The sequence below is a fragment of the Octodon degus genome, unplaced genomic scaffold, assembly GCF_000260255.1.
Source record: "Octodon degus isolate 3935 unplaced genomic scaffold, OctDeg1.0 scaffold00149, whole genome shotgun sequence".
NCBI lineage: Eukaryota > Metazoa > Chordata > Mammalia > Rodentia > Octodontidae > Octodon > Octodon degus.
In genome coordinates this window covers 612,585-632,479 of record NW_004524725.1, presented here as the reverse complement: position 1 = coordinate 632,479, position 19,895 = coordinate 612,585, and the positions used below count along the sequence as shown (strand labels likewise).

Below are 19,895 nucleotides of genomic sequence, written 5' to 3'. Positions count from 1 at the left end.
CCAGGGGGCAGGGCTGGCTGGCGTGTGGTGCTGGGGGATTGAACCGCGGTCCCTGATGCCTTGCCAAGCTTGTTCCAAGTAGGTGCTTTAGACCACTGAGCCATCTCTCCAGCCCCGATTTGCTACCTTTTAATGTAGAATGTTATTTGCTTTGCTTTTCTCCTTTTAGTTAAATCAGCACCTGGCAAAATTAAGATGAAATGACCTATTTTTTCTTTTTTCTTAAATGTATTTTAGTACAGGGTCTACAGGATCTCATTACATAGATTGGACTCTTAATGATTCTCCTGTTTTCAGCCTCCCAAGCACTGGATTACAGGCCTGTGCCACCACCATGGTCTCAAGCTACCATGCCCAGTCTCAGTTGCCATCTCAGTGTGCCCCTGGGAGCAGGGCCACCACTGCATGTTAGGGATAGAATCCCAGCTGGCTGCTGGGCTCTGTCTAAGCAGGTGCTTTATTCCACTGAGCTACCTGGCTGGCCTGAAATGACCCATTTTGAAACAGTACGCTTTTCAGCATTAGATGAAAACTCAGAACTCTGCATTGTACTTCTTTGACTGTCACCATGGAACATAACAGCATTTTAATGCCTCAGTCTTTTTCCCTCATAGATGTTTACATACATGAATAAACATTTATATGCTAACAATGGGATAAGTTGGTTGTAGTCTCCCTAATTAGTATATCTCCTTTGTAAAAAATTAGTGACTAGCTTTAGGTGAAAACTGGTTTCAAAAGCAGCAGGACACTCATCTATTTTTTTTTTTCCCCCAAAGCAGTGCTAACAGAGAGCAAAGGGATACCTTATAGGAGATACTTGTAGAAGTTGGAACCTGTACTTGTAAATATAGACAATAACACTAGCTGAGAAGTTTGAAATAAGATTTCAGAGAGCATTCATAGTTATAATTGAAGAAATCTTAATCTTTATTTCTATTAGCATGGCATTTGAATATGTTCAGACAACAAATTCATATTGAACCTTTATGTACTAGTTCATGAGAATACTTTTTTTTTTTTTGTTTTTGAGACAGGATCTTGCTATGTAGTTCAAGCTGGCTTTGAACTCAGCGATCCTTCAGCCTCCCAAGTGCTGGGACTATAGGTGTGGGCCACCCACCACACCTGGCAAAAAAATACTTAGGTGTTGATTTTGCTGCTTGTCGTTGTATTCTGCAAGCACTTAACATTACACTCGTGTTTTTCATTTTGTTTTACGTATATGTGAATACTATTTTAGCTGTCTAATTTATATTAATTTAGTAACATTTAAGATATCAGTGGATATTTTATGAGGAGGAATATGACTGCCCTCTACTGTTTGGTTTGGGAACATTAACCATTTTTGTGCTGTTAATACATTTTTTGAACTAGGTTATATAGAAGGTGTTTACATTAAGTTGGTTTTTAGTACCTGTTTTGAATTCTAGTCTGTTGCATTGTTGTCTTCAGTGATTTTTTTTTTTTTGTGATGAAATTCTTGAATTTATAATTTTCATTATTCAGTGTTTGCTACAGAAGACCTCTCTTTAACTTTGTCTAACTATACAGTTTAAATGCCATTTGGAATAGGCAAGGCATAGAAAAACTATTCATTAGCACCAGAAGTAGAGTTTGAACCTACTTATGCTTTAGAAATAGATGAGTTGGTTATATTTGTGCCTCCACTTTTTCTTCTGGTTAAGAGAAAATAAGTACTTGACTAGCTTTGGTAGGCTTATGGTTCCCAAAGTTTATTCAGAAGCACCAGGGTTTTTTTTTTTTCCTTTTTTTTTTTTCTACTAAAGAAATTTTTTTATAGCATTCCAAGCCACAGAATGACTCTCCCTCTGGCTAATCCCACAGTAGTTTGGGATGCCTCATGTCTTTCAGGATCCTGAGAAGACAATTTGAGTAACTGATTAGATTAGCTTCATAGGTCTATTGTTACTATCTACATAAGAGCTTTAGAAAATTTTCTGTAAGTTTAAATTTTTAAAAATTACAGTAAAAGAAACATTACCATTATCCCCCTCAAAATATTTTCATTCCATTATTCTTGGTAATATGTGTTTTAAGGTTTTTTTAAAAACTTGAACATGTATTGTATCTTTTGATCATTTTTTTTGATTTTTCTCCCTTTGTTTTTTGAGACAGGGTCTCACTGTGTAGTTCAGGCTGGTTCTTGAACTCATAGTGAATCCTCCTGCCTCAGCTTCCACAATGCTGGAATTACAGGTGTGTACCATCACACCTGGTTTGATTCCCTCCCTTAATGTTCAAAAATAGTGGGATATTTTCAATTTGGGATTTGTTTTATGTATGCAAAGTATTTTAACCATATTCTTGTCTTTTGAAGTTAAAGAGGAAAAAGCAAGTTGCTCCAGAAAAGCCTGTAAAGAAGCAGAAGACTGGTGAGACTTCAAGGGCTTTGTCATCTTCTAAGCAGAGCAGCAGCAGCAGAGATGATAACATGTTTCAGGTAAAGTTCCTTATTTCTTTAGATGCAGAGGAGTTAATTTTTTTTGGTCTGAACAATGTTAAAAGTACCTCGTTCTGATTTTGTATAACAGTCTTTTATGTGTGTTTTATAATTTTTTTTTTTTTTTTTGCGGTACCAGAGATCAAACTCAGGACCTTGTGCTTGTTGGGCAGACACTTAAGGCGCTGAGCTATCTCCCCAGGTCTATAATCCTCTTGACTAAGGATATTAATTAAAATACAAGTTAAAATTAATTTATACAATGTTAGATTGTTAATGTCTAGAGTATATACAGTTTTACTATATTTTAATAATGCAAAAAATGTAAAACTAAATATTAGAGAAATTAAACTGATGAGGAACTGCACATTAGGAAGCAGCTTTGGTTTTTTTTTTTGAATTTTTGAATTTATTTTTTTAAACTCTATCATATCTTTATTATATTTATTCTATTATTTTATTGAGAAATAACAATGAGACACTTTCCAGGCTGATTCATAGGACATTTTCAATAATTAATACATTGCACATTGTTACCTTCTCAGTGGTCATTGGAAGCAGCTTTGAGAAAATGCTGTTAAGTATTAGGCTGTGGAGTGGGTAGGATAGTAATTACAGAAGTAACAATATGACGTGGCCAATTTTGGACTGATGAAAAGGCCAATTTTGGACTGAGTTGAATAGGTAAAGTGAAGAAAAATATATTGGAAGGATTTGATGTATTGAGTTGGAGAGGACTACTACAGTTTCTTTGATTTCTTACTGATTTTTAGGGAGACTTGAGTGCCGGGATTACAGGTGTGTGTCACCACAGCCCCTGGCTGGGATCCCTGATTAATTAATTATTTGGTGGAACCAGGGATTGAACTCAGGCCCTTGCGCTTGCCAGGGAAGCGCTTAGTCTACTGAGCCATCTTCCCAGCCCCCTGGGGTCCCTAATTTAGGGAAAGAATGAAATGTAAAATCTGTAAGAGCAATGTCATAGATTTCCTATTACGTAGCAGAATGGAGAACTGCTTTCGATTATCTTAACTTCATATTTGTGTTTGCTGGGCAACTATTTTGGGCTTTTCTCACTTTGGTTCACTGTATGCCTACTTTTACTTGTGTAATAAGAGTGGCTTTTTAATAATTTTCTTGAATTTTAAGAGGCAAGGATTCAAATTCTAGAGATTCTGTTCAGTGATAGTTTTGGGAAAACAAGGTATATTTTTAGGGAGGTAAGTTTTTTTTTTCAGTACAAAACAACTAATGATCAGGAGTGTCAGTTCTTTTCCCCTTCTGGTATTAAGGATTGAACCTAACTATAAATGTCCTCATGTATAATTAGGTATATCTCCAATTCTTAGAAAGACAGGGTTTTGCTGAGTTGTCCAGGTTGAATTTGAGCTTTGTTTCTTAAAAATCTTCATTTGGAAAGGTTGCTAAACATTCCAAGGCTATTATATACTTTATATGAAGTCTGGCTCTAGGAGATACCATGGGCATTTTTTATTTTTTTATTTTTGCAGAACTGGGGATTGAACTCAGGCACTTGTGCTTGCCAGGCAAGCACGTATTCTACTGAGCCATCTCTGGCCCCCCATGGGCATTATTTTTAAAATAACTTTCACAGACTTACTAGTGTAGGCAATCTAAGAGATAGGACATTTCATTGCTTTTCCTTAAAATGGAAATTTTGGCCCCAGGAAAATATTTTAGTGGTTATAATACATTTTAATCAGCTTAATTAAGAGTACCTTATATTACATTGATTAATATTAAATGAAGCCTTCATTTTTATTAGTAAATGATGGCTTACTGATAGAAGATGAAGTTTTTCAGAGGGAAAACACTGATTCTACTGTATTTTACAAGGTTTTTAAAAAGATACATTTATGTATTTTTCATATATTGGATGCTTTGAAGACCATTCTTACAGAGCAGAATGTTTTTGTATACTGCTATATCACAAAATATGAGAATCTTTTAAGATCCAAGATATCACAGATTACTTACTCAAAACAAACAGATCTAAAATCCAAATTAAAGTGAAGTATTGTAGCTGTGAGACAGGGTTTTTCTTCCCCCAGTAGTGCAGATTGAATTCAGCATCTCACATGTGCTGGAAAAGCATGCTACCACTGAACTATATCAGCAGCTCCTTGGTATTTTATTTTATTTTTTTAAGTTTTTTTTTTGTGTGCATGTGTGTGTGTGCACAGTCTTACTACCCAGCTCATACTCAAAGTAGTGATCCTCCTGATTTCTGCTTCCCTAGTGCTGGGATTATAAGTGTGCACCACCACACCCGGTTTTGGTGGATCAAACCTGGGTCTTTGTACTTGGCAGTCAGGCACTTAGACCACTGCTCTATGTTGCTGGCTCCCCCTTTTTTTTGTTTTTCTTTCTGGTACCTGGGTTTGAACTCAGGACTTCGTGCTTGCGGGGGAGACAATTATGCCACTGAGCTATTTCCCTGGCCTCTAGCTCCTTGGTATTTTGGAACAAGGTCTCTGTGCAGTTTGGGCTGGGCTTGAACTCACTGTGTTGCTCAGGCTGGCCTCACACTTAGAGCAGCCCTCTTGCCTCAGTCTCCAAAATGCTGGATAGAACCATTATCAAATTGTTATCTGTGTAGTGAGATTTCAGATGACTTTAATTTTATTATACTTAAATTTTTTTGAAATGTGTTAAATTATTTTGAAAACTTCTCTGTGTATAAAGAAAATCCAGATAATATCTCGCTGGCCCTTCAGTTGCATCCTTTGACTTCCTTTTCTTTTTAAAACTATCTGACTCAAGTTTCCAACAGGGAGCTTTCAGAAATTTTATGTAAACTGTTCTTTTTCTTTCTCCTTTCTGCTTGTTTATTTTCCTTATCCTCAGAATCTGAAGACCCTACCAGATTTCTTCTTGTCTTTGTTTTTTTTTTTTTTTTTCTGGATGAGCTCTCATTTCCACTTAATAATTTCTCCTTGTGTTTTTCTAGTTCTTTCTTCCAGTTGTCATTCAACTGTGTAGAAAGAAAAATTTTAATCCCAGTACTAGGGTGGCAGAAAACAGGAGGATCACTACGAGTCCAGCTGTGTAGTAAGACCCTACACACACACACACACGCACCCTCCAAAAAAAGATGTAACTGAGAAAGAAAAGGATGTTAAAGGACCAAAAAAGAATAATTTAATTTAATTCTGTGTATAAAGAAAATCTGAGATGATATTTGTGATAGTAAAGACAACCTGGAGAACTGTTAGAATTATTTAGTAAAATCAGAATGGTTGGAGCAGGGGACTTTTACCTATCATTTCCTTCAGAGTTAGGTGTAAAGGATCAGTGATACTGCATAAATTGATTTGATAATTTATGATGAAATGTTACTTTTTGAAAATGATTATTACTGACTCAAGTGTTTTTCTTTTTCAAATGTTTTTTTTTTTAACATTTATTTATTTATTTTGTGGGGGGGGCAGCTCAGCCCACCAGGGGGCGGGGCTGGCTGGCTTGTGGTGCTGGAGGATTGAACCGCGGTCCCTGTGCTTTGCTAAGCTTGTTCTATGTAAGTGCTTTAGACCACTGAGCCATCTCACCAGCCCTCAAATGTTTGTAATTCAGTTGAAAGTGTGTATGACTTTTAGAAGTCTGAAGTTAATGTGCTTTTGTTTGAAATGTGCTTTTGTGTATTTGAAAGGGGATTATTTTTAGTTATTAAGTTCTCTGAGGGGATCAAGGAATCAAAAAAAAATTTTTAAAGAATCATACTGTGGTCTTACTGAATGTTCCATTTGGCACCAGGGGGAAAGGGAACAGTTGGGTGGCCTACATGAATCCAATAGTAATGGCCAGGTCAAGAGGTCCAATCCAGCATTTCAGGGCCAACCATCCAGGATTATCTGAATTGACACAGCTCTACCTGGGAAGCAGTGAAAGAGCATCTAGAAAAAAAAAAGCCTTCTAAGACTGCCTGAATTTGAAGAAAAGTTGAATGACAATTGGAAGAAAGAAAAACACAGGGAGAAATTATTAAGTGGAAATGAGAGCTCATCCAAAAAACAAAAACAAACAACAACAACAAAAAAAACCAGAAGAAAGAAAAGCAATCTGGTAGGTTCTCCAGATTCTGAGAATGAGGAAAAGAAACAAGCAGAGAGGAGAAAGAAAAAGAACAGTTTACATAAAATTTTTGAAAGCTCCCTGTTGGAAACTTGAGTCAGATTTTTTTTTTTTTTTTTTTTTGAGTCAGATAGTTTTAAAAAGAAAAGGAAGTCAAAGGATGCAACTGAAGGGCCAATGAGATAGCTGAGTGGACGAAACGTCTGCTTTGGCAAGTGCAGGGATCGGGGTTTGATCCCTGGTCCTGCATGCCGCGCCGGCGGTGATGGAGTCCAGGCCTGGTGGCACACGCCTATCATCTCAGCAGTAGGTAGAAAACAGGAGGATCACTGCAAGTCCAGCTGCATAGTAAGACCCTGTGCACACACGCGCACGCACACACACACTATACACACACACCCTAAAAAAAAGATGCAACTGAGGAAAGGATGTTAAAGGATTTACCAAAAACGAATGATGTATACTGAAGATAAACAACCTTAATCTAAGTCCTTGTCAGAATCACATTATACTGAAGAGGTATGAGCAAAAGAGAAAAGCAGTGAAGAGTAAGAGAAAGCAACAGAAAAAACAAAAAAGAAAAGCCTAAGAAACACAGTAAAAGAAAAAGAAGGCTGCTAGTTAAAGTCCTGAGTCACCATACCATTAACAAAAACCAGGACTAACCTATGAAGAAAGGGCATTGTTTAAGGAAATTTCAATTATGAAAATTATATTTACTAAAATGCTTGAATTTTTTGTTTTTAGACTTGTTATAGGCACTCCAGTGATTCTGTGTGAAAGAGCCATAATTGTTACCTGCTGCTTGAACTTCTTTTTCTCCTCTAGTGTGTGATAACTTGGGAAGATAACACACTGCAGTCATCTTTGTGCTTAAAATATTTGGGAAGTAAGCTAATATTTTGCCTAGGAATATCTAGTGATAAATAAATGGAAATTGAATCTGGATACGTGAAGATGTAATCAGAAATGGCCGGGCCGGGGAGATGGCTCAGTGGAATAAGCGCTCCCTGGCAAGTGCAAGGGCCTGAGTTCAATCCCCAGTTCCGCCATAAATAAATAAATAAATAAATAAGTAAGTAAGTTTTTTTTTTTAAGTGGCTAGGTGACCAAAGTTTTTGAAGTATATAGGTTACATTAGTATTTTGAAATCCTTACTCTGTAAATAAGTATATTTGAATCCTCCCCCATAGGTTTTATTTATCTCAGAAAGGAGCTTTTAGGGTGGAGGAAGTGGTGGTTTGCTATCTCTTTAGCTAGCAGAATAGTTTGTGGACATAGTAGCCATCTTGCCCTTTATTGAACTTAATGACATCTGTGGACTTGTCATAAACTGCTTTGAGTAAAGCAGGGATGTATCCCTTTGCAGTGTGAGAAAGCCCCCAAAGCTCTGAGTTTACCTCCACATCAGGAATAACTGAATGAGGCCCAGGGCCCAGGGTTCAATCCCCTGGCCTGCCTTGCTGGCCCCACCTCCGGGGCCCTGCTGAGATGGCAGTTGAGACTGGGCGTGGTGGCACATGCTTATAATCTCAGCACTTGAAACACTGTAAACAGGAGAATCACTATGAGTCTGATCTAGTAGTGAGACCCTGAACACCCTGTAGGCCCTTCCTAAAATACAGGAAAAACAAAACAATAATAACTGAATGATTTTTAGCTTTAAAATGTGTTGTGTCATTTGAACTTTTTTTTTTTTTTTTTTTTTTTGGCAGAACCAGGGATTGAACTCAGGCCCTTTCGGTTGCCAGGCAAGCGCTTATTGTACTGAGCCATCTCCCTGGCCCTGAATTAAGTTTTGACTTTGGCGTTGGAGAGGAATTGTTTAATATATACATTGTTACTTTTTAACTTAATAGCTAAACATTCTAAAATGTGTATTTTATACCGGTAAGTTTTAACCAGTCAGGAAAATTTTAAGTTTTAACCAGTCAGGAAAATTTTATGTAACCAATGATAGTTACTTTTTTTTTGTTTTAATGAATGTACTGCCTCAAGTTCATTACAATGTTTAATGGCACCCTTGCCAAGATATTTAGTATGCAAAAAGCAGATTTTGAGTTTTTGTTTTTAAACAGCTTTATAATGAAGTAGAGACTTATAAGTTGCATGGCAGGCCTGGTATGATGTATCTTGTTATATAAAGCTATTGCCAGAATCTTAGTAAATACAGTGTTACATAGTGTGATGTCTCTGCATTCATAACAAATTATAACAAGTTAAATTTACTGCTCTTCTTGTGTCATAGTTTACTGAGATCTTGTGCCTCATATCTTAATTACTCAGAATGTTAAAAGGAGTTGATTAATCATTTTCGTTTTGCATTTTTGTATAATCAGGTAATATGAAAATATAACTTGATGTACAATTTTGCCTGTTACAGAGGGTATGCTAATTATAGTTGTATAGGCATACAATATTTTGGCATGACAAGAACCTAAATAGCTATTTTACTTTTGAAAAAAGAATCATACTTGTATATGATATATGTGCTGTATTTTTCCTTCTAGTCCAAATATATGCATGTGAAAATACATTGTTTTTTTTTTTTTTTTTTTTTTTTTTTTTTTGTGGTACCAAGGATTGAACTCAGGACTTTGTGCTTGCCAGGCAAGCGTTTATTTTACTGAGCCATCTACCTGGTCCCTGAAAATACATATTGACAGCTACTATTTCTTTCTATAGTAATGGGAGGATGGAGATCTTTGTTCTACTTTTAATTGTCTACTATTGTCTCATTACTTTGTTTTTTAAATGTTTCATAAGAATTGAATTTTAGGTCAGTGGCATAAGCACCTGCCTGGAAAGCACAAGGTTCTGAGTTTGATCCCCGGTTAATCACTTCTCATAGGAGAGATTGTTGTTGTGCAAATTCATTTTCTGAAACTTTTTATTGAACTAAAATGTTAATGGGTCTGTGGTGACAGCTCATTGTGGTTTTACTTTGCATTTCCTGGCTGTCTTAATTTGTTGTACATCTTTTGATAGAGTTTTGGCTGTGTTATATCCCCGGGCCTGCTGTGCCGGCCCCACCCTCGGGACACTCTGAGATGGCAATTGAGATGGCATGGTGTTGCACTCCTGTAATCCCAGCACTTGGGAGGCTGTAAACAGGAGAATCATTATGAGTACATTGTGTTAAAAGGTTTGAGATCCTCTGCCCAGTATAAAGAGAATGTTCAGCTCTTTTGTCTTTATTTTAAAGTTGGGTTTGACTTTTGTTTATTTTTTTTTTGCAGTACCAGGGATCGGACTCAGGGCGTTGTGCTTGCCAGGCAAGCGCTTACTCTACTGAGCCATCTCCCTGGCCCTGGGTTTGACCTATTTGTTAAAATAAATATGTTGAAAAAATTTTTTGTTTTTAAGGAGAATTTTAGCTTTTTAAAGTAGTCTAGTTTAGCCAGGTATTGTGGTACATGCCTGTGATACCAGCACTTGGAAAGCTGAGGCAGGAGGGTTGCTGCAAGTTTGAGGTCGGCTTGGGATACAAAGGGAGCTCAAGACCACTGAACTACATTGTGAAACCCATCTCAAAAAGACCAAAAAACCTATTCAGATTCATACCAGATACTGTTTTTTTTGGTCTTCTGGTGGATAGTCCTCTACTTTGAATGAATGTACCTGTTCTTTTTCAGGCTCATCCATAAGGCCACGCCAAAGCCTGGCTGAAGAAATTTTATCAGATGTTCCTCTACCCCATGGCCAGAGTTTTAGTTTTTAAGTCTGTGATCAATGGAGGATTATTCCTCTTACGTTGTGTTATAAGGATTGAGATCCTCTGCCCAGTATAAATATTCATCTGTTAGACCGTTTCCTTTCATTGGAGTTACCTTGGATCTTTGTAAAAAAAAAAAAAAAAACAACAGATGAATATAGTAAACATGTGTCTCTTTTGGCGTGCATTCTGATCCATTGACCTGCTTTGTCTACTCTGGTGGCACACTTTACTTACTGTACTCAGGGAGTTTTGGAAAAGTGCTAGCAAATGTTTTGTTGAGTAAAGCGTTTTCCATCCATCCTCTGGAATTTGTGCTTTATGTTTAGTGGCAGAGTAAAAGTTTTGGAAAATAATTTTCTGTGAATAATTTTAACTTCTTAATTTGACAGATTGAAGTATATTTTTATTTTTTGTATTTTAGGGAAGGGTGTTTAGGGTCTCACTACTAGATCGGACTCATTGTGATTCTCCTGTTTACGGCCTCCCAAATTCTGGGATTATAGGTGCGTGCCACCATGCCCAGTCTCAATTGCTGTCTCAGGGTGTCCCGGGGGTGGGGCCAGCACGGCAGGCCTGGGGATCAAACCCCCGGCCCCTGCTTTAATCCGCTGAGCTATTTTGCTGGCCCCTGACTGAAGTATATTGAAGATGTTGTTTGAGATGAATGTCAAAAGGGAAGTTCATGTTGGTATTGACTAGAACTTAAGATTCCAATATTCAAAATGGTTGCTACGCACAATGTAACTAGCTGAATGTGTGGATTCCTATTGCTGGTACTTTGTACTGCAAGAGTTTACTTAATAAGATTTAAAATTGTGGTAAAAAAGCGTAATTTTTATTCATTTTGTGACCCAGGTCTTTAGAGCCTTTCCATCTTGCAAAACTGTAGCACTGACAATACCTGCAAGCAGGCGCAGGGGCCGGGGATTCGATCCCTGAGCCCATCTTGGTGGCCCCGCACCCAGGGCGTGCTGAGCTGGAGATTGAGACTGGGCATGGTGGCGCACACCTGTAATCTCAGCTCTCGGGAAGTGAATATAGGAGGCTCACTGTGAGTCCGATTTACTAGTGAGACCCTGAACACCCTGTAGACCCTTCCCTAAAATACCAAACGAAACAAAACAAAAAAACTGGTAACAGTGTATCAGTTAACCTCTCCCCATAATGACCATTTTACTTTTAGCCTCTGTAAATTTGACTGCTGAGACTTTAAGTGTTTTGTGCAGGTTGAATCAAACAATATTATCATTGCTTTATGTATGACTCTATTCACTTTATGACTATATTCACTTTATCTGTTCAAGATCTGTCCCTGTCGTAGAATGTGACAAAATTTTGTTTTCTGAGTAATACTCCATTGTACTTGTATGCCATATTTTGTTCATCCGTTCACCTCTGGATGAACATTTGGTTTCTACTTCGCTATTGTGGATAACATGGCTATGAACATCGGTGTACAGACCTATGGTTTGATTGGCAAATATAACAATTTATAAATAAAATTTTTATAAGAATTTATTACAGAAAAAAAATCACATTGCCATTAACCCTCCTCCCCAAATACTTCCCCTTGAGAGGGTAGCTGTACTATTACGGTTGCCTCAGTGTTCTGAATTAATTCAGAATACTTGCCTTTCATGGTCATTTGACTTTGGGGATAAGCCACGAGTCTCAAGGTGCCAGACTTGGTGAATAAAGGTGGATGAGTACATAATCTAATGTTTTTATGAGCCTGCCTTTCCCTTGACAGCATCCTTGGCAGCAGCATTCACTGTATTACATATCTCATCATGAAAGAGGGCAATTAGAGCTGCTTCATAAAATGGCAAGAACGATGTGTCTTTGAATCAATTGGAATAATTTTAACCGTATATATATCTTAATCATTCGTGTATCTTTTGGAGAACCTGCTGTCAATTCCTTTGGATATACATTCAGCCATGTACTGAATAATATTTCATTCAGTGATGGACCACATATATATAGAGGTGGTCCCATAAGATACATTGCCTAAGTACAGTGAAGCTGTTCTCTGATATTCACACAATGACAGAGTTGCCTGATGCCATATTTCTTTTTTTTTTTTCCTACAGTTTTATTGATAAACATATAGCAATGAGACAGTTTCAAATCAAATCGGAAGTACAGTTTCAACAAATAATACACTGCATATATTCTTCTTAGTGGTTAATTGCTGTACAAGAGACATTTCTTCAAATATATTGTCACTATATTGACTGTATACTCCAAAGTGAGGTTGCTGATCATGTTATAGTTCTATTTTTAATTTTTGAGGAATCCCCATGATTGTTTTCCATAGGAACTGTGGTATTTTACTGATGCTTTTAAAATTTAACAATCACTGGAAATGGGACCAATGCTTTATTTTCTTCTGCCTTTTCAGAATTTTTTTCAGTAGTGATTTTGTTAACAGTTTTGATACTAAGAAAAGTCATTTTCATGATTAAAAGTTGAATTCCTTTACAGCAAATTGTTAATACAAATGTAGGTGCTATTGACAAAAGCATCACTGTTGAAAGGAATACCTTTATGTTTTTGTTTTTTTTTCTGCAGATTGGGAAAATGAGATATGTCAGCGTTCGGGACTTTAAAGGGAAAGTTCTAATTGATATTAGAGAATATTGGATGGACCCAGAAGGTGAAATGAAACCAGGAAGAAAAGGTAAGGCTTCATTTCTTCAGTTTGGTTCTAAAGTTAAAGCTGTATTAAAACATTTGTAAGTAGCCCACCACACTTGAAGTTGAAATAAATATTGGTCGGGCAAGAATTCTTACAATAGTTGCTAGTCAGTTGATTTTTATAATCATTTCAGGCAAGATACTTAATCTTTTTCTAGTGAAAAATCCTAAATTCATCTGTTGGGAATAAAACAGAAAAATAACATTTCTAAAACCACTTTAATTAATTGCTATTTTATTTGAATGTGATTTTAATATTTCAGCATTTCTGAAGTGTAAAATTAGGAACGGAAAACTCCTAGTTTGTGGTGCCTTGCTTTTATTCAGTCCTGAGGGATATTCTCTAGGATAGCATCCTTCATTTGGTCTTCTTCAAATCCCACGCCTGTTAGTGTAGAATCATTTTATTTAGCCACCAACCAAATAGCCAAAGGACATGCATTTGTTGAACTAACTGAAATTATAATAGATACTTGCTCTAAGTTGATTTTGCTGATGAAAAAAAGTGCTGCTTTACTTACTCCTGTAGTACTGCTCTGCCTGCCTATCAGTTTTAAAGGTCCCACCTGTTTGCTTCGTGCAGTTTTAGTGTTTATTAAAGACAGCCTCTATATGTTTTCATGTCTTTTAATTTTTTTGTCTTTGTCATTTTGGGATTATTCATTTGAGTTATTCCAGACTGACTAGCACCAGATTTTGTTCCTGGAAACATTTATTGAAATAATTTAATTAGCTTTAAAATGCTTCCTTAGTATTGTCCTAATATATTCTCCTTTTTTTCAATTTCATTGCCTCTTAGCAGTTTTCTGAGAAATATGTGAGTTCAAGTAGTTAATTTACTTACATGTTAGGTCATAATGCTAAATTTTGTATTCATCTAACCTTATTTAATAATTTACAATGACCCATAGTGTGTAAGCATTACTTTACTGGTGAGCAGCCCGAGGTTTAGAAGGTGATGTAATCTTTTTTTTTAAGGCCACACAGTTGATAGTGAAGGCTGGTCTTTGAACCTGCAGCATGGCTCCAGAATGTACTTTGATGCATACATATATATTCATTCACTCTAGAAGTCTTCTGTGAGTCATGTCCTGGAGCGTTTTACAAAGTGAAATGGATGTTTTTGGAAGGATTCAGCACAGTCATTCACTCTGAATTCCTGTTGGAATTTGGGGCTGTTAGAATCAATTGGATGTAGCGAGGGTGTCACTTTTTGAATCTGGGTTTGCCTATTTAGCAGCAACTTGCAGGTGTGCATCAAATCGTCATTTGCCCTCATTGTGATCAGTGTGCAGGAGCCACTGTGGGAAGTCAGATTTTGTACTAGCTTGATGTGATCAGGAAATGAGGGCTCTGAAATTAATAGTTGTTAAGGTGTGACTCTTTAATTTTGCCCTTGAAAATGGCAATTTTGGGGTTGATGATGTAGCTCAGAGATAGAGTAGGTGCTTTGCATGCCTGAAGCTCCAAGTTTGATCCCTAGTGCTGCAGAATATCCCACAAAGAACAAAATGGCAATTTTTCTAAAGCATTAGTTGGGATTATGAAAATTCTCAAGAAATCTTGAATAGATTTTTCAGCTTTAAATGTTTAAATTTCATTTTAGGTATTTCTTTAAATCCAGAGCAGTGGAGCCAGCTGAAGGAGCAGATTTCTGACATTGATGATGCAGTAAGAAAACTGTAGAATCTGAACCATAAAACCTGTACTGTTGTAGTTGTTTTACTCTGTCTTTTTACATTGGCTTTTGTTTTCTAAATGTTGTTTTCCAAGCTGTTGTATATTTGGATTGCAGAACAATTTGTAAGATGAATACTTTTTTTTAATGTGCATTATTAAAAATGTTCTGAGTGAAGCTAATTGTCAACTTTATTAAGGAGGATCGCTTATGTGCCCACCACCTAGTGTAAAATAAAATCAAGTAATTCCACTCATTTAACTGTTGTGACCTTTTTTGATCAAAGACTAGGTACTGTTTAAGGCCCAAAGTAACAATTTTATAGGCATACTAGTTTTAACTCAGCTTTTAAAAGAGGATTTGTGTTACATTGAGATTTTAAACTTTTGATTTGTGAAATCTATACTTGATCTCTTCCTTCGAGATGTGTAAATTTGACTTTTCCACCTCAACATTTAACTTGTTTTTCTTTTTATAACAATCTCCTCCTGTTCAATTTTCATTTTACCCTATGTTTTTCTTAAATATATTACACTAATTTGGAAAGTTAATTGAAACTATCAAAATGTTATCTTAGTAAGGTACTTTAAATTATGTAAGAACTGCAGTCACTAACTCTACTGTATTAAATATTATTAGCAGGTATAGTTAATGTCTTGTATGAAAACTCTGAGCAAGTGTATTTCATTCTCCACAGTGTTTTGTGTAGTTACCTTGTTGCTTAATCTGCAGAAAATGAGGACTTCAATGTCTGAATAGCTTTCACTCAGTAAACATGCTTACCATGTGCTGATGTCAATAAAATCAGATATTGTTAGACTAGAATTTAATAAACATTGTGAAAGCTCACTGGCCTAACATTTTATTTTACATTATTGAATATGGGTTTTATATAGCTAGAAACATTGTTGAGCTTTACTCTCATAGTGGGTAATATGGCCAAGTTTTAGGGGTAAGAGCATCGTTCTTTCGGCCTTTAATTCAGTAGAGTTGGTTGTTTTACAGCTAATCTACTGGACAATGGCTTTTTAGACTTGATGTTATTTAGTTTTAGTACACTTCAAATGGTTTTCATTTTTACCATAATGATGAAATCGGTTGTTTGAGTTACAGGCTATAGGGGCTTTGCAGCAATAAATAGGGCATGGTGTGTGCCTTATGAAAAGGGAAGTAACTCACAGTGAAGTTAAGGAGGGTGTTCTGTGAAGAGGAAACAGTTTTCTTCAAACTAAATGATATACATAGGTTATTTTGAGATTTTGATCACACCGATGGGATATAATTAGAGGTAGGAGAGTAATAAATGTTTAAAGACATATAAAAAGATTATTTACAAATCTCAATATTATGGTAGCAAACCTCAAATGATCACTGCTATCAAGGGATGCTATATCAGAGAATTGCATTATTCTATTACCAAGGTTGATTACTATATTTAAAACAGTTTGTAGTAGAGTTGTGAAGCACTTAATTTTGTGGGGGAGGGTATTGGGAATTAAACTCAGGACCTTGCACTTACCAGCTAAGTGCTGTGCCGCTGAGCTGTTTATCCTTAGTCTAAGAACTTAATTTTTAAAACTGGCTACCAAGCCACTTGTACAGGACGTGATCTTTTTTTTTTTTAACCATTCATGATGGCTATTCTGTTGCATTTTAGATTTTTTAGGTGAATTTTAGTGTATTTTGCAGTAACCCTAAACAGGCAGCCACTCTTCTGATAGCTTATTTATCATCAAATTGTCAATACTAGTATTCAAAAAACTGTGTGTATTTCATGGATATACCTTCTTTATTTGGGAACACAGATATCCTGTTAATTAGATATGTTTGTAAGTACTATTTGGCACACAGAAAGGGTAATAAGGACACAGAACTTTGATTTCAGTATAGCAGAAGAGGATGGATAAATTTCTTAGATTAATATGAATTTTGAGATGTATGCATTTTGAAATTGCCTATGCAGAGATGGTGCTGCAATTTATTACCTTGGCATTTACTATTGGATTAGCCTAATAAACTTCATATAAAGAGTATTTTCTGTAGCAGTTTTTGGCAAAATGACTGTCAAATTCATTTTATTATGTTACTAGATATATACTGAAATATTTAATCTTTGTGAACTTACATGGAAAGACAAAAACTGGTTTAAAAGAAAGGAAACTAACTTTACTGGAAAAAAAAAAGTTCATTCATTTCTGTTTAAACTTTATCTCCTTAGTTAGATTTCTCCCAGGAAGAAATTTAATTGATGGCAGTACTCAGGTTTTGCCCTTTAATACACTAATAGCAGGACTTTTTACTGGGATTTTCCTCTTTTTCTCTAAAATATAAGTAGTATTTGACCAACTTCCAGGGTTCTTGGCATTTTATTCAAAGAACCCTGAAAAAGACTTTATAAATGCCTAAGAACCTCATTTGAAGAATACTCCTACCCCTTATCTAGTCAGGATGCTGTGATCAATCGAGTCTGCATAATATGCATAGAAACAAAGGTGGGTGAAAAATGAGAGTACATCCAGGCTTGTCTACTGAGGGAGAGAAAGAATATTAATTATGGAAGTGTTGCTGACATGTATTAGTAGAATACTATAAAAGTCTGAAATTAAAAAAACAACAACTGGTAATTAATATTTAGGTATATTTCCTGAAATTCTTTGTGGTTCACTTTTTATGGAAATGAGTACAGTGTAACCCTCCCAAGTTTTTTTTCTTAAAGGTGTTCTTCCCATATAAACTGTAGTGTAAACATTCACATAATCACAAATATGTAATTCTGTAATTGTGGAATGCTTATATGTTTTGTTTGGTACATCTTCCATGGAGATGTCAATGAATATAATACTCCACCTGTGAATATTTCAAATGTTGAAATAAAAATAAGAAATGTACCCTTTGTGTTAATCCCAGCTTCACAAATGTGAAACAAATGAATAGTTTATCTGTTGAATGGGTTTTGTTAACAAATAGAATGCCTTTTTGTGTGAATGCTCTGGACTCTGTTGCAGTAACCTTTGGATGTTAAATCTATTGAAGATCTCTGGGACAGGGTGGTGTGGGCCTGTACCTGATCAAATGAAAAAAATCTAAATACCAAGGTGTGCACCTTTTTTTTATTTTATTTTATTTTATTCACTAAGTGTTTTTGCAATCTGGTTCTTTGTATACTGCATTTCTTCGACTATTTCAAACTTAAATTTTCATTTATAAAGTATTTTTTTCTTGTAAATCAATATTTTTACCTAGTTATGTGAGAAGATCACATTTAAATTGCTGTTTAGGAGCTTATACCAGTAAAAAAAATCCGTGGAATAACGATTTAAAACTTCTTTATTCTGCTTTCAGCTATAAATTGATTTTAATGCAGCATACAGACTCAAAAATCCAATCAGAAGAGTGAATTTATATAGTATAGCATTTATGTAGTAGGAATCAAAGAAATTACATGGTTACAGAAGGGATTTCAAAAGCATGAAATAGAGAAAGAATTTCATGGAATTACTTACTGTATAACAGGCTGTCTATGTTGTGCACTTTTCCCCTTACTTGCTTTACATAGGTTCCTTACAAAGGTTAGACTTTCGAGTCCTACTTTCATAGCCATTTTAGTTCAGGTTTAATGTGACTCACTGAAACTATGTGAAAAAATAATCTCTTGTTTCACACTTAGGCTCCTGATAGTTTAAATGGCTTCTACTTATGCTGGAAAACTTCCTCTACTTAGATGATGGTTTATGCCATTTTTCTCTAGGTCTGCTGAAAAAACACCCAGAATTTCAACCAGTTGGATAATTAGAACCTCCCTTAGTTACAAAAAGACAGAGTGTTCCTCTTACTGATATAGGGAAAGAAACTGCCAACCTGAAAGATTCCTGGGACTAGTTCTTAACTAAAACTGAGAAATGAATTTTAGATTAAGAGCAGAGTATGTTGGGCCGGGGAGATGGCTCAGTGGAATAAGCACATCCCTGGCAAGCGCAAGGGCCTGAGTTCAATCCCCGGTCCCCCCCCCCCAAAAAAAAAAAAAAAAAAAGAAAAGCAGAGTATGTTCATTGGAGGAAAGAAAGCTGCTGAGAGAGAGGGAGAGACAGGAGGGCACCTGAGTGGGTTGCAAGGAACCTGCCGTTTCTTGGAATTTTTATAAAGCAAACCAATGAGGTGAGGCAAGTCTGAGGTGGGAAACATGAGAACTGGCAAGGTGGACATGAAATGGGACAAAACTGGTCAGCCAGAAAGATTACAAGCAGAATTGTTCAGGTAAAATCGATTAACTCTGGATCAAATGTGGAAGCGAGTCACATAGCAAGGGGACCTGAATACAGAATAGGGCTTTTCTTGTAGAGGTTGGGTTAGTGGTTTTTCCTGCCCTTTTCCAGGAGATTGATACCTATTTATTTATTTATTTATTTAATTTATTTGTGTGTGTGGCCAGCTCAGCCCACCAGGGGGCGGGGCTGGCTGGCATGTGGTGCTGGGGGATTGAACCGCGGTCCCTTTGCTTTGCTAAACTTGTTTTAAGTAGGTTCTTTAGACGACTGAGCCATCTCACCAGCCCAGATACCTATTTAGACTATCATTTCCCAATTTCCATTCCTAGGGAGGTATGTAGGTGCATTTGTTTGCTTTTTGGTCCTGAGGTCTGCCTCACAGGAAGAGCTCCTACAGTTGCATGCTTCCGTACTGGCTCCTTGACCTAGACCTGTCTGACTGCCAATAATTTATCTAACTCAGCTACCTATAATGTCACCCAAGCCCAGAACTCAGCTATAGTTGTATGTGTAGTAATTAATGTATCATGGAAAGTGATGTGAAGTTATAGTTTTTATCCTTCTAGACTGCTTGAGTTTTATTTTCAAAGTATGCAGATTGCTGCCAGAATGTTGGGACTCCTGAATATCTGGTTTTTTTTTTTTTTTTTTTGGTCTTTTTTAACACAGGATCTCACTATGTAGTTCGGGCTGGTCTTGAACTTGCAAAGATCCTCCCACCTCAGCATCCCTAGTGCTGGGATTTCAGATATGCACCACCATGCCTGGCTTTAATATCTGTACAATGAGAAATCTCATTCAAATTTTGTCAGTCTCTTACAGCTAAATTTCTAACCCAGGATCATGTATATCTTACTAGATTTTGTTCCTTTATCTCCTTCATTCTGGTGACTCCTAGGTTTTTTTTTTTTTTTAAAACAATCCTGTCATTTCTAATGACATGGTAAAATGAAAGCACCACTAATATTTGAAAGAACT

General features: G+C 36.3%; 1 protein-coding gene across 4 annotated transcripts in view; it reads left to right on the top strand.

The window, feature by feature from the left end:
- Positions 1 to 15,501, top strand: part of Sub1 (SUB1 homolog, transcriptional regulator) — an 18,613-nt gene extending 3,112 nt beyond the window's left edge. For all 4 annotated transcript variants that reach the window (XM_004642288.3, XM_023702355.1, XM_023702356.1 and 1 more), the window contains exons 3-5: positions 2,342 to 2,464; positions 12,849 to 12,957; positions 14,581 to 15,501. In XM_004642288.3, coding sequence (XP_004642345.1) covers positions 2,342 to 2,464; positions 12,849 to 12,957; positions 14,581 to 14,660 — 312 coding nt within the window. In that variant the 3' untranslated portion in view covers positions 14,661 to 15,501. The remainder of the gene's footprint in view (positions 1 to 2,341; positions 2,465 to 12,848; positions 12,958 to 14,580) is intronic.
- Positions 15,502 to 19,895: the final 4,394 nt, after the last annotated feature.